Source organism: Lepus europaeus, chromosome 10 (genome assembly GCF_033115175.1).
Source record: "Lepus europaeus isolate LE1 chromosome 10, mLepTim1.pri, whole genome shotgun sequence".
In the NCBI taxonomy this organism is placed as follows: Eukaryota; Metazoa; Chordata; class Mammalia; order Lagomorpha; family Leporidae; genus Lepus; species Lepus europaeus.
In genome coordinates, this window is record NC_084836.1 from 57563103 (window position 1) to 57578639 (window position 15537).

The following is a 15537-nucleotide window of genomic DNA, read 5'->3' on the forward strand; positions in this document are numbered from 1 at the left end:
ACAGAACATGGCTGAATTTGAGATAAGTTTAAAGACCAGGTTGATGTAGCCATTTGGATATTTTTACCAACTGACAAACAGGAAGTTGACTAACTTCTCTCAATAAACTGAGAAACGATCATTTGCACTGGCAGTGATAAGACCTATAAAATGACATCACAATGACAGAGATGGACCGGGGCTGTTGCTGTGGCTAGCAGATAAAGCTGCCATCTGCAGTGGGGCATCCCATACGAGTCCTGGCTGCTCCTCTTCCGATTCAGCTATGGCCTGGGAAAGCAGTGGAGAATGGCCTCTGCACCCATGTGGGAGACCTGGAGGAAGCTGTCTCCTGGCTTCAGATCAGCCCTGGCTGTTGTGGTCATTTGGGGAGTGAGCTAGAGGATGGAAGACCCCCCCCCCCCCCCCGCCTCTCCTTCTCAAATAAATAAACAAATCTTAGAAAAAATAAAGACATGCTGTGCACTTCTAGAAAGCAAATGAAGAACAAAGGCAGCAACATCTGAGAATGTTTAGTGAGTGACTTGGAAAAAAATTTGAAAGGTAGAGTGACAGAGAGGGACACACACACAGCTCTTTGATTTCTTTATTTACTCCCCAGATGCCTACAACAGCCGGGACTGTTGACCAGGCTGAATTCAGGAAACAGGAACTCCATCCGGTTTCCAAGTAGGTGGCAAGAACCCAAGCACTTGGGCCGCCATCTGCTGCCTCCCATGCACATTAGTGGAAAGTTGGATTGCAAATGTGGAGTAGCAGGGACTCCAATCAGCACTCTGAAATGCGATGTGGGCATCCCAAGACGTGGCTTAACCTGCTGTGCCACAGCACCCGCCCTGTGTGTGACTTTTTGAAGATGTTACAGACTCTGCAAAATTGAAAGCCTGGACAGTGAGGTTAATTCCTGGAGTCTGCGACCTGCTGCCTAGACCAGCGATCGTGGCACAGCAGGTCCTCTCCAGATGGATGTTCAGAGTGCTTTAGAGAAATGTGCGGGCAAGGCTGGCACATGGCATACTGTTAAAAATATCTACTCACTTGTGTGATTGCTTCTTTCTGGAAAAAAGTAATTTTAGCAATAGATCACGACACATGTGAACCATGGTGAGAAAGCTCTTTAGCAAACATACGTCCTGACAGTTGACAGCCTAGACCATAATTTTCCCTCTTACCAGCAGCTTCCCTCTGGCATAAATGAGAACTCCTAGGGAGCAAGACTGCAAGTCTAAAAGAATAGACTTTCCTTTCAATTGGTAACTTTAAAAATATCTGCATTTCTGCTCTAGTTTTTGGTGATTCCCTCTGTAAGGAACTCAGCCTGACGGACCGAGGTGACGGAAACCCTCTGCCCACACAGATGGGTAGATCTGTTGAAGCAGAGGAAGTTAAATTCGAGTATCCTATTCCCACAAGCTACTGGAAATACTGGAGTCCATGCTGGCTTTGGCCTTACACTGTACTTCTGGCTTCATGAGATATGAGTGATCTTCAGAGTTCATGGAAAATGAGTTTTTTAAAGGTTTTTTTTAGGCTGGGGCCGTGGCTTAACAGGCTAATCCTCCACCCTGCGGCGCTGGCACACCGGGTTCTAGTCCCAGTTGGGGCGCCGGATTCTATCCCGGTTGCCCCTCTTCAAGGCCAGCTCTCTGCTATGGCCCGGGAAGGCAGTGGAGGATGGCCCAAGTGCTTGGGCCCTGCACCCACATGGGAGACCAGGAGAAGCACCTGGCTCCTGGCTTCGGATCAGCGCGATGCGCCGGCTGCAGTGCACCGGCCACAGCGGCCATTGGAGGGTGAACCAACGGCAAAAAGGAAGACCTTTCTCTCTGTCTCTCTCACTATCCACTCTGCCTGTAAAAAAAAAAAAAAGGTTTTTTTTTTTTAAAATGGATTTTTTAATTTTTTTTTTTTGGGGGGGGGTACCAAAATACACTTATCTTTTAATTTCATCTTTCCATGAGTTTTCTGAAATACTCTTGCATATATATTCTAAATAATGATCATTTTTGAATCTAGATCTCGATAGGTTTTAGGACTGTGAACTTTATGGTCTTTATGGTTTGTATTATAAATTGTTTGTATTACAATTGTAATACAAACCACCAAAACTATTCAGGCAGATTTCTCACTAATTCTAGAGCATATGATATTGTTCTCTTAGTAAAATTCCCTATGGTAAGAAAAGCTGTTGGGGGGCTGGTGCTGTGGCGCAGCGGGTTAAAGCTGCAGCCTGCAGCGCTGGCATCCCATATGGGCGCCAGTTTGAATCCTGGCTGCTCCACTTCCGAGCTCTCTGCTGTGGCCTGGGAAAGCAGTAGAAGATGGCCCAAGTCCTTGGGCCCCTGCACCCACATGGGAGACCCGGAAGAAGCTCCTGGCTCCTGATCAGATCAGTTCTGGCCATTGTGGTCATTTGGGGAATGAATCATTGGATGGAAGACTGACCTCTCTCTCTGGCTCCACCTCGCTATGTAACTCTTTCAAATAAATAAAATAAATCTTAAAAAAAAGAAAAGAAAAGAAAAGCTGCTGGAGTACATGCAGAAATATCTTTTCTTATGATATACTTGTCTCTTGCCCCATGGTCTTCACATTCCAAAGACTCTGCTGGCAGCAAATGCACTAACACAGAAACAGAATCTTCTGGAAAGATTATGGGCAGCAGGAAGTCCCACACAAAAAGAGACACAGATGGGCTAGTGTCATTGGTAAAATTGAGCAGAGATTTCTTTAACTTAGTCAAAGGAGAACTGTACCAAATCCAAGGACCTGGCTTGCATCTCTGTTCAGGGGCCAGGCAAGCTGGTCCCTCTGGAAGGTTATTGTTTTGGTAAGACTCTTGTGTTTTTGGAAGTCAACTCAGGCAACCAGGGCAACAAGGGATGGGGGGTGAAGAGAACAGATAATTCTGAGGTTACACATGGGGAGAACAAATCACTCAAACTCATGGGAGCTGGAAGTATAAACTCATCAGGAACCTCTGTATTTCTGGGGCATCAGGTGTTTGGTTTTTTTCCCCTAATTTTTGAGCCTTTTTTTCGGTTAGTCTAGCTAAAGGTTTTATCAATTTTCTTCTTTTAAAAAACCAATTCTTTGCAGCCTTTCAAATTGATTTTTATTTCATTTATTGTTGATTTGATATTTATTATTTTTTTCTTTCAACTAAATCTGGGTTGGGTCTGCTCTCATTTCTCTAGCTCCTTGAGTTGCACTGGAATCCGTGGGGTGGCTCTGGGGTCAGGATTCTTTCTCCACGAGCTTCTTAGTATCTGTGCCTTTCTCTGTCCTAGTGTGTTTCATGGTTGCTATTCCACAGAAGCCTTTCTGCTCTTTTCTAGTCAACTCCCAGGTTCTATTTCCTGCATCCCATACTGCAGAGCACACGTTCAAGTTCCAGCTCTGCTCCTGATTCCAGCTTCCTGCTGGTGTGCATCCTGAGAGGCAGCAGGTGATGGGTAGTCAAGCCTCTGCCAGAGACCTGGACTACTTCTGAGTCCTGGCTTCAGCCTGGCACAACCTTGGCTGTTGTAGGCATTTAGCGATTGGACCAGCTGGTAGAAGGTATCTTCAATCAGCTGTTTGGCTGTTTGTTTGTTTTTTTTTAATCAATGTCTAGGGCCACAAGGAGGCCTATCAACAGGGTACCCCAAATCAAGTGCCCATAGCTGTGATCCAAGGTCGGGGAGAGAAGCAGTCACACGATCTAAAATGGCTACTCAGGTGCAGTGCCTTTACAGAGGCTGTCGATAAGGCAGTTGCCCTTAGAATCAGATAGGGTTGTGGCAGGCACCCCGTTTCTCCAATCCAATGACAAAGTTAACATCTTTGTATCCAGGCTTCCAGACCTTCTGATGATGTGGACACAGTTGTTAGGGCTCCAGGTCTAACACAAAGTATGGGAGAGTTTACATTATAAAGGCTTCTGGAGAATAACAACAAATTTTCCAATTTCACAGCAGCTAAGGATTCTGGAGCTAATAAAATGGTAGGCAAAACAACTGATCGAGCCCAAGGACCTGAAGATTAAAGACTGCTCATTCATGCTTTTCTCGTCACTTCTGTCCAGTGATATCAGGTGGGCCTTTTGTGAAGTGCTCCTGTGAGTTAGCTGAAATCTTCTCCCAACCAGTAGTGTCCATTTCTGGCTCCAACTGCTCCAGTCCATGTTTTATACGCTGTATGAACCAAATTCTGCATCTGAACACCTGCCTCAGCTGAATCCAATATAAAATTGAGTGATTTAAAAGTCTAACTCTGAAAGATTTGGGGCTTGGCAGTTAAGATGACACTTGGTTGTATTCAAATCCATATTGGAGTGTCAGGTTCAAATTCCAGCTGCATTCCTGATTCCAGCTTCCCACTGGCTTGTGTTCTGGGAAGCCGCAGGCGATGGACAGTTGAGCCCCTGCTGCCTATGAGGGAGGCTTGGATTGAGTTTCTGATTCCTGGCTTTGGCCTGGCCAAGCCCCAACTGTTGTGGGCATTAGAGGGGTGGGCCAGCATATAGGAGATGTCTATTTGTCAATCTATACCTTTTAAATACATTAAAAAATTTATTTAAAAGAGAAGAACTTATTTTGGTTCAAAGAATTCTGAAATCTATACATACAAGGGGTCTTCAAAGAGTTTATGGAAAATGTTTTATGAAAATAACTATATATGGCTTTCAAAATTGCTTTGCACCAAAATAACTGTATCTTTTAATGCCATTTTCCATGAACTTTTTTGAAATACACTTATACATTGTGGATTAACTACGTCTAGCTATTAACACATCTATTACCTCATACGGTTATCACTTTTGTGAATAAGAACACTTGACATCCACTCTCCTAGCCTTTTGCAAGAATATAATACACCGTTTTCAACTATAGCCATAAGACTGTACAACACAGCTCTTGGGCTCATTCTTCCTCCCTCTGACCAACATCTCATGAATTCCCACTGCCCACCTACCCCAGCCATTGGTGACTACAATTCTACAGGGTGGGTTTACATGGGTGACAAAATTTGATTTGTGTTGAATCATGCAACTTTGTAGAAATGAATCTGAGTAACATTTTACCTTCATTTTTAGCTAGCACATACAAGGGAGTACTTGGTCAAGATTATATACATAATCTGGAGCTTACAAGGGCACCTTAAAGAACATTTATAAAGAGACATACATATCCCTGGTACTTAAAAAAACATCACATCTTAGTTCAAAAGGATAATTAACAGTTAACCTTTATTTTTCCTTAAAAATGAACTTTCTAAAATACTAGTAAATTTCATTCTCAGCTGTGTTTTGAAGTTCCGATACCAGTGTAGTAACATTTTTCTTCTTTGAATCTTTTCATATAAAATTAGATTTTTCTCTTTTTCTAAAATAGCAGGAAGTTCCTTCCAGTCCTTAATAAAGATAAAGGGAGCACCCATGGACTTGAGTAGCTGCAGAGGAGCACTGGCGTGAACAGACGTATTCCCACAGCTGCCAGCTGTCATCACGTCTTCCACCACAGGGATGGAGCCATAAGAGCAAGCCTCGTATATTCTGTAACATTCTGTGTTTACACCTACTGGGCACAATGTGAGGTCACTATGAAGCAAGGCGTCTTGGTACTTCTTAAGACTTTCAAATGTTTCTTGAGATGGCCACCTATAAAATCAGAAAGACAACTGTAGCTCTCACTTTACTAAGCATATCTTTCATGAAGGAAAAGGTTTTAACTTTTTGTAAAGATTCATTTTATTTGTTTGAAAGGCAGAGTCACAGAGGCAGAGAAAAGAGATCTTCCATTAGTTGGTCCACTCCCCAAATGGTTACGATAGTTGGTATGGACTGGGTCAGGCCAAAGCCAGGAACTAGGAATTTCATTTGGGTGTCCCGTGTGGGTGCAGGGGTCCAAGTACTTGGGAAATTCTCTGGGGCTTTCCCAGGAATGCGAGGCAGGAGCTGGATCGGAAGGGGAGTAGCCAAGAATTAGCAGTACTCTATCATGGGATTCAGCATCAAAGGCTGTGGCTTAACCCACTGTGTCACAACACTGGCCCAGGTTTTAACTTTAATGTCAGTTACAGGAACTAGTGGTGAACACACTACAAAAATGACAGGCATAAGATATAATCTAAAATCTTGGCCCAAATAAACATTTTATAGTTGTACATTTAGAAAATCCCGTGGTCACCAAAGAATTTCTGAATGACTAACATTAAATCAACTCATATTTTTAGAGTGCCAGGTCCTTCCTTGTCCTCATGCAATTTATATTCTAGTTCAAGTGATGGAGATGGACAGTAACCAGCAATTAATAATCAGTAAGTTACCTAGAAGGTATTAAATGTATAATGAAAAATAAAGCAGAGAACTGGGGCGGTAATTTACAGGGTGCAGGGGGTGGGAGGTGGGAAGGGTTGTAGTCTTAAATTTGTGATGAGGAAATGTTTCACTGGAGTGGCCTCTGGTCAGAGTTGGAGGTGAGTGAGCTATGCACATCTTGTGGGAGAACACAGAGTAGAGCAAGCTAGAATGAAGGCCACGGGACTGCACATGCCTGCATGGTTAAGGATCAGCAGTAAAGCCAGGCTGGCTGAAGCAGAGAGGGACAGGAGCAGATGATAAGGTCTGAATGGTCACAGGGTTCTGATCAGAGGCTGACATGACCCGAATCAATCTGGCTGTTGAGAATGGACTGTATAGGTGGACAAGGGTAGAAGGTCACAGATCAGTTACAAAGCTAGATATTCTCTCCAGGCCATTCCTATCTTCTCAGTGAAACAAGCAATAGGTTTTTTTGTTTTGTTTTTTTGATTTTTTAAAGGCAGAGTGGACAGTGAGAGAGAGAGACAGAGAGAAACGTCTTCCTTTTGCCGTTGGTTCAGCCTCCAATGGCCGCTGTGGCGGCGCACCGCGCTGATCTGAAGGCAGGAGCCAGGTGCTTCTCTTGGTCTCCTATGGGGTGCAGGGCTCAAGCACTTGGGCCATAGCAGAGAGCTGGCCTGGAAGAGGGGCAACCGGGATAGAATCCGGTGCCCCAACCGGGACTAGAACCTGGTGTGCCGGCGCTGCAAGGCAGAGGATTATCCTGTTGAGCCACGGCGCCGGCCGCAGTAGGGTTATAGAGTAAGCGAAGTTAGGGAAAGATGTGTTAAGAGTGCAGGAGAGAAAAGCCATGAGGCAGCCTTCCAGGAGAACAGGAGCACACATGGACAACGGAATGTATGACTGCTGGATCCTGAGGTTCAAGGTCATGTATTTATATCAAGAATTAGTACCTTAAAAACTTTAAAAATTTTTCAAGATTTATTTATTTAGTTGAGAGGCAGTTACAAACAGAGAGAGGGAGAGACAAAGAGATGTTTTCCATCTGCTGGTTCACTCCCCAGATGGCCACAATGGCCAGAGCTGGGCCAATCTGAGGCCAGGTGCCAGGAGCTTCCGCAAGGTCTCCAATGCCAGTGCAGGGATCCAAGCACTTGGGACAACCTCTACTACTTTCTCAGGACATCAACAGAAAGCTGGACAGAAAGTGGAGCAACCGGGACTTGAACTGGAGCCCATATGGGATGCTAGCACCGGAGGCAGAGGCTTAACTTACTAGGCCACAGTGCAGGCCCAAAAGTGTTCAGCTACATAGGCGCAGGTATGGAGGAGGTAGACAGCTGGTTTAACCATAATTAGTTAGGGCTGGCTAGATTAGGCAACTGGGGAATTGAAGGTATATGCAGGTAATGACTGATTGTAAAATTTAGGTTGATTAAGAATAGTGGAGAGAATAGAGTGAAGAATAATTATAGGGCAGTAGGAACAACGGCTTCTAAACCTCAGCTGAATTTACTGGAGTCAAATTATTACAGAGAATGATCTGGATGACCTTAAATGGATGCGATATGGGAAATGACAAGGTCTAGGAAATAACCATGATACAGAATGGCTGAACTCAGGCCCAGATTACTGAAGAAAAAAGACAAAGGAACTCATGACCACGGAAATTGAAAGACTACCTGTGTAGATTTGGAAATGATCAAGAATTAAGACCATGCTAGTGTCACAGTCTAAAAGTTCTGAACTCTTCAAAGAATTAAGGGGATAAATCCAAGGGTCAATTTGTGATTTCAGAGACTAAGGGTAATGGCTGATTTTGTCTGCTGGCATGAGACACAAAATTGGGGGTAGTAGGGAACGAAAGGGGAGAATGGTCTGGAAGCAGCAACGAGAACAACCACTTGACCCCTGACTCACTGGGACAACAGGAGTTACGAGAATTATTCTGTTCCTTTGTTATTTTTACACTGTCCTCATTCATTTCACTGCTGTCTTCCTCTACCATGCTAAGTACAATCCTCATTCAAGGTCTTTGCACTTGTTCTTCTCTTGGCCTGGCCCACTCTTCTCCCAAATATACCCCTTGTACCTCACTCAGGCCTGTGCTTAAATGTAACTCTGTAACAATGACTTCCTTGGTTGTTTGAAAACAGAAGTGCTCCACCCCAAATCCCTAGCCATCTTAAATTCTTATGCTTAATTGTTCACCTGGCATGTACCATTTTGGACATATAATATACTTTACTTGTTTGTCTCCTCCAATAAGCCTTTAAATGTCAGGAGGGCATGGACTCTTTGTTCACTGCTGCATTTATCCAGGATAAAACAGTTTCTGGCTTTTGGAAGTTGCTTGGCAAATGCTGACTGGATGAATATAATCGGGTTATACTAACAATATAACTATCAGCATTCCGAAAGAGGTATCTACTGTAATTAAAAATCTATTTCTAGATCTAGAGGGATATTTTTAAGGCATCGTTTCTGCTTTATATATCATTTGTTTATTTTAAAACTTTGCAGGGGTGGGTGTTGTGGTGCAGTGAGTTAAGCTGCTGCTTGGGACGCCTGCATCCCACATGGGATGGTCTGGCTCACGATCCGACTGCTCAGCTTCCAATGTAGCTCCCTGATCATGTGCTTGGAAAGCAGCAGATGATGGCTCAGGTACTTGAGTCCCTGCCATCCACATGGGAGATCTGGATGGAGTTCCTTGTTCCTGGCTTTGGCCTTGCAGAATTCTGGATTTTGGAGGTGTTTAGAGAGTGAACCAGCAGATGTAAGATCCCTCCCTCTCTCTCTCGTATAAATAAATTCAAATAAATATTTTAAAATAAATATTTTTTAAAATGCCATTAGCTTATTCAAAAACAAGATAAATGTTTCTTTCCAGTTAGTTCTTTTACTTCATGAGCATCTCTTTTATGACTACTATGTAGAAATGAAAAAAAGTTTGCCCTATTAAGTCTATTAGTTCATTTTCCATCCATCTACCCATCCACCCACTCACCAATTACCCTCGGTTGCCCTGTGCAAGGTGGTCCTGTGTTACATCTGGGGAATACACAGCCCTGGCCTTACGAGACTGTCAGCTTGCTGAATATATGAGGAGTACCGCAGGCAAGTCGTGCAACACTAAACTGCTCTGCTGAACATCTCATGGACGAGCTGAAGAACTTGGTGACATTTACAATCTCCTGTGTGCCAAGTTGGACCAATAAATATCACTGAGAAAACCCTAACATGACATTTGCAAATGACAGTTACTAGTGTTGCTCTTCTAGATGAATTAGAGCCAGAGGAGATTCTCCCTATTTTAAACATATACAACCGAGTAGTCTGGTTACAGCTTTAATTACTAATGAATTTTCTGGGGGAATGACTGTACAATTGGCGTTAACAATGATTCTTTGGAAACTTCTGTGATTCCACATAAAGCAACCCTCAGACTGGAGAATAAAATGGATGATTCAAGTAAACACAGAACTTACTGTTCTCTTGTTGAAACCCAGCAACGTTTACTGTACTCATCTTGTTTCAAAATGTCCATTAGTGCCTGTCGAGATGAATTTTCATAAATTGTTCCTAAGAAATTACATATGTAACGCCTCTCTTCATACACGATTGACCAACTTGTCTCCACCAAAGGAAAATTCCGGTATCTATAAAAATAAATACATCTGAGTTAATGTATGACATAGTTGTGGGCAAAATCCCCATACCTCAACCTCTTGGGTAGCATGATGTGTGGAGAAGAGACAATGTATGATTTCTAAATTTCAAATTGTTATTTCTACCCTTAACTTTGTTTATATATTTTTGAAAGATTTTTTTTTTTTTTATTTACTTAGAAGGCAGAGAGAGAGAGAGAGAGAGAGAGGAAGAGAGAGATTGAGAGAGAAGTCTTGCATCCACTGGTTCACTCCCCAAATGGCAAAAGCCAGGAGTCAGGAGCTTCTTCAGGGTCTCCTACATGGGCCCAAGCACTTGGGCCATCTTCTGCAGCTTTCCCAGGTACATTAGCAGGGAGCCAGATCAGAAGTAGAGCAGCCAGGATTGGCACTGGCGCCCATATAGGATGCTGGCATTGCGGGCTGCAGTTTTACCTTTTACACCTTAAAGCCAGATCCTCTACCCTTACTTTGAAAAAGTCCCTAGACCTACTGACTTAAAAAAATTTCACACTGACATCTCTTTCAAGAGGTCATAGAGATTTTGGGCCTAACATTTTCGACATCCTTTAGCTCAATTTAATCATTCCACATTTTAAACATGTATCAAACATATTACATTGTACTCCAAAAGTATACACAATTATTTATTCATCAAAAACTAAAAGTATCCACATTGCCAAGAGGCTCTTGGAGGGCAAAACTGCCCTCGGTTGTGCACCACTAACCATAAGAAATATACTGGCCTAGAGTTAGATTATGTGATGTTACTGTGAAAAAGTAAAATGGTTCAAAACAGTTTACAAATATGGGCTATTCTTCAGGAATAGGTTTTTACAGAGGGTCTTAAATCAATTTTGCAGCTAAAGAAAGACTCTGTGTTAAGCTGACCCCTCCATTAATAGAACAGATCTGCACAAATTCAGTTCCAAATCCAAGGGGACAGTGTGCTCATGATATATAATCCTGCTTTTATTTATTTAATTTTTTTGAGTCCTAACTTATATCAAACCCATCACTTTTTTTTCTTTTAAGAAAGTCTGCCATTCTCCGCTAACTCTCTCTCCAAGGCACTCCTATTAAGCTTGAAAACACATCCTACGTCCTGAGACTTTAAAACAAAAGTTTATTCATTTTCTCTCATAAATGGATCAGATACTCTAGAAACATGATTACTGTCATTGAAGTAGAGATCATTCCTTATTTTTTTCTCTGGGAAACACCATAACAGGCCTCAATGATCCCAGAAGAACTAAATACACTACAATTTAAAACACAAACTACCTGATACAGAAATTGAAGACATAAGTCTACAGACATGTAATCTTATTTTCTACTCACGTTGCTACTCCTAAAGGCCACTGGAAAACATCCACGTTATTAATCCAGGGGCTGTCATAGGTCAGGAAAAGTAGTTCCACAGGACCTCCATTTCTCTTGAGGAACTGGGTTATCCAGTCATTTTCACAATATTCATTGCCAAGCAAAACAACTGCAAGATGCTGGAGTTTTTGAGTTTGCACTAAATTTTGTGCATAAAGTAACCACTGGGTGGCATAAAAGACCTTTGTTTTTTCTCTTCCATTTAAAACAAGTACCACATTATTCACATCAATGGAGAAGTACCCTGGGGCTACTGCTGGCCCAGTGATGAAGCTGTTAAAAAAAAAAGAGACATGTAAAACAGAGTAAGGGTATTTAGCATCAGACTGTTTTAAAATCATTTTACACAAAAATCTACTCTGAGATTTAATCAATATTATTCCTTGAACTGAGACCTCTGTAACACAGGTTTTTCCAAACAAGTCTAGATGGGACACATGGCTGTAGAGTAATGGAAGCTTTAGTTGCAGACAGATCAGTGTGCATACGATAACTGGAAACAAAGGAGGATTTTTAAAAAATTTTAAACCATATTTTAACACTTCATGAAGGTCAGGTCTTCAAAACACAATGTTGAAGAAAGAAATCACGCATCAGAACACTCACAAAATATGACAATTACATGAAAATTTGAAAAAAATTATGCTCATGTGCCTGGTACCAGTATAAACACACACACAAATTTGAATGAGATGATACACATCAAATTCATGGTGATGACTCCTCTGAGAAAGATGAAAGGGGTTGGAGAACAATAGCAAGACTCATGTTTGGTGGAATCATTTAATTCTTTTAAGAGGAAAGCTAAATGTCTGAAGCAAACATGATGGAAAACTAGACTCTTAGATGGGTATATGGGAATTTGTTCTATTATTTTTTAAACTCTGTTTAAAAAAGTTTTCATAAAATGAATAGATGACTCAGATTTTCATGTTATGCACTGTCTTGAACAACATTTAAATATTTTCAACTAATACATACTAAACATAAAAAAAATCCTATTTAATTCATCTTAAAATTAGTCACACTGGTCCTAGATTCTTCACAGCCTGCTGGAACCATTTATTTATAACTGTTGGAATTTAAAAATCTCTTGCAAAAAATATGTCCAAACCTTGCTTTTATTGCTTATTACTGTTAAGAATAGAAACTAATATTTGTTAAATGACTTTGCTATCCTTAACATATGTGCCCTTGGCAGGTGTTACCACTTAACCATAACAACAACTCTGCAGGATACATTACTTCTCCATGTTGAATTTGGGAAACCAGGCGTTAGCATTTGATAAAATACAACATCCTTTCATGATGAAAATTCTAAGTAAATTGGGTACAGAAGGAACATTCCTCAACACAATCAAGGCAATTTATGACAAAACCATGGCCAGCGTCCGATTGAATGGGAAAAAGTTGGAAGCATTCCCACTGAGATCTGGAACCAGACAAGGATGCCACTCTCACCACTGCTATTCAATATAGACCTGGAAGATTTAGCCATAACCATTAGGCAAGAAAAAGAAATCAAAGGACTTCTAAAATTCATACCATTCAAAACAAATGCAAAAAATTTAAATACCTGGACTAATAATTAAAGAGGTGAAAGATCTCTACAATAAAAATTACAAAATATTAAAGAAACAGAAGACACACAAAAAATGGAAATATTTTCATAGACTGGAACAATTAATATCGTTGTATTATCAAAATATCTATACTACTGAAAGCAATTTACAGATTCAATGCAATCCCAATCAAAATATCAACAACATTCTTCTCAGATCTAGGAAAAATGATGCTAGAATTCATATGGAAAAACAAGAGACCCCCAACTAACTAAAGCAATCTTAAACAACAAAAAGCTGGAGGCATCATAATACCTCATTTCAAGACATACTACAGGGCAGTTAGAATCAAAACAGTATTGATACAAAAAAATAGACATGTAGATCAATGGAACAGAATAGAAACCCCAGAAATCAATCTACATATTTACAACCAACCACTCTTTGACAAAGGAGCTAAAATCAATTCTTGGAGAAAGGACAGTCTCTTCAACAAATGGTGCTGGGAAAATTGGATCTCTGTGTATAAAAGTATGAAACAAGAATCCTATCACACATTTGATACAAAATCAACTCAAAATGGATCAAGGATCTAAACCTATGACCTAATACCATCGAGTTACTAGAGGAGAACATTGGAAACTAGACCCATACCTTACATCTTACACAAAAATCCACTCTAAATGGATCAAAGACCTCAATCTATGACCTGATATCATCAAATTACTAGAGAACATTGGGAAAACCCTGTAAGACACTGGCTTAGGCAAAGACTTCTTAGAAAAGACCCCCAGAAAAACAGGTAAATGCAAGTACATCAAGCTAAGAAGCTTCTGCACTGAAAACACTTAAGAAAATCAAGAAGACACTGACAGAATGGGAGGAAATATTTGCAAACTATGCAGTTGATAAAGGATTAATATCCAAAATGTATAAAAAGCTCAAGAAATGCAACAACAACAAAACAAATGATCTAGTTAAGAAATGAGCAAAGGACTTGAACAGGCATTTTTTCAAAAGAGGAAATTCAAATGGCCAACAGAAACATGAAAAGATGCTCAGGATCAGTAGACAGCAGGGAAAATAAAAAATAAAAATCATTCTCCTACTAGTTTTGGGTTTGGTTTGCTGTTGTCTTTCTAGATCCTTGAGATGCACTGATAACTCATTTATTTGGTGCCTTTCCAATTTCTTGATGTAGGCACCAATTGCTATAAATTTTCCTCTTAGCAGTGCTTTTGTTGTATCCCATAAGTTTTGATATGTTGTACTGTCATCTTCATTTGTTTCCAGAAATATCTGATTTCTCTTTTGATTTCTTCTATGATCCATTGTTCATTCAAGAGCATGCTGTTCCATGTGTTTGCATATGTTCTAGAGATTCCTGCGTTGCAGATTTCCAGCTTCATTCCACTGCAGTCCGAGAAGATGCAAGACATGATTTCGACGTTTTCGAATGTGCTCACTGCTTTATGGCCTAGGCTGTTGTCTAGAGAAAATTCTGTGTACTGCTGAGAATGTGTATTCTGTATCTGTAGGATAAAAAGTTCTCTAGATATTTTTTATGTCCATTTAGTTGATAGTGTCAATTAACTTTGCTGTTTCCTTGCTAATTTCCTGTCTGATTGATCTGTCCATTGCAGAAAGTGGGGTACTGAAATCCACCATTAGTACTGTATTTGTGACTACGTCTCCCTTTAGATCCCTTATCATTTCTTTTAAATAGCCATGTGCCCTCTAATTAGGTGCATATACATTTATTATACTCACATTTTCATTTTGAACTAATCCCTTAATGATTACATATTGCCCTTCTGTTTTAACAGTTTTTGTGTTTAAGTATATTTTTTTCTGATAATTAGGATGGCTACACCAGCTCTATTTTGGCTTCTGTTAGCATGGAATATCTTTTTCCATCCTTTCACTTTCAGTCTGCATGCATCTTTGTTGGTAAGATATTTTCTGCAGGCAGCAAATAGATGGGTTTTATTTTATAATCCATTCAGCCATTCTGTATCTTTTAACTTGAGAGTTGAGAGGTCATTTACATTCAAAGAGACTATTGATAAGTGACCTCTTTGCCTTGCCATTTTTCTTATAAATATTCCTATTTTTTACTTTGGATTTCCTTTGAATTTTTACTGGGAGATTTCCTTCCTTTACCTTCTTCCATAGTGATGACCATGTTTCTGTGTTTCTGTGTGCTGCCACATCTTTGAGCATCTTCTACAGGTCTGGTCGTGTGGTGACAAATTCTTTCAATTTCTGTTTGTCATGAAGGTCTTTATTTCAACTTCATTCATAAATGAGAGGTTTGCAGGGTACAGTATTCTGGGTTGACAGTTCTTTTCTCTTAAGACTTGTAATATATCTCACCATTCTCTCCTAGCCTTCAGTTTCTGATGAGACATCCACTCTGAGTCCAATTGGAGATCCTCTGAAAGTAATCTGGTGTTTCATGCACATTTGAGAATCTTTTCTTCATGTTTTCCTGTGGTGAGTATGATTACAATATGTTATGGTGAAGGTCTTTTCTGGTCATGTCTATTAGGAGTTCTATGTGCTTCATATACTGGATGTCCCTTTCTTTCTCCAAATTAGGTAAGTCTTCTGTTAT

The 15537-nt window shown here is 40.6% G+C and overlaps 1 protein-coding gene across 2 annotated transcripts in view; it reads right to left on the bottom strand.

Annotated features, from left to right (window-relative positions):
- Positions 1–4697: 4697 nt before the first annotated feature.
- The window catches only part of RXYLT1 (ribitol xylosyltransferase 1), a 32588-nt gene continuing 21748 nt past the window's right edge, over positions 4698–15537 (bottom strand). For both annotated transcript variants that reach the window (XM_062203310.1, XM_062203309.1), the window contains exons 4-6: positions 11317–11631; positions 9796–9966; positions 4698–5641 (exon numbers count right to left, since the gene is read on the bottom strand). In XM_062203310.1, the coding sequence (XP_062059294.1) occupies positions 5224–5641; positions 9796–9966; positions 11317–11631 (904 nt within the window). In that variant the 3' untranslated portion in view covers positions 4698–5223. The remainder of the gene's footprint in view (positions 5642–9795; positions 9967–11316; positions 11632–15537) is intronic.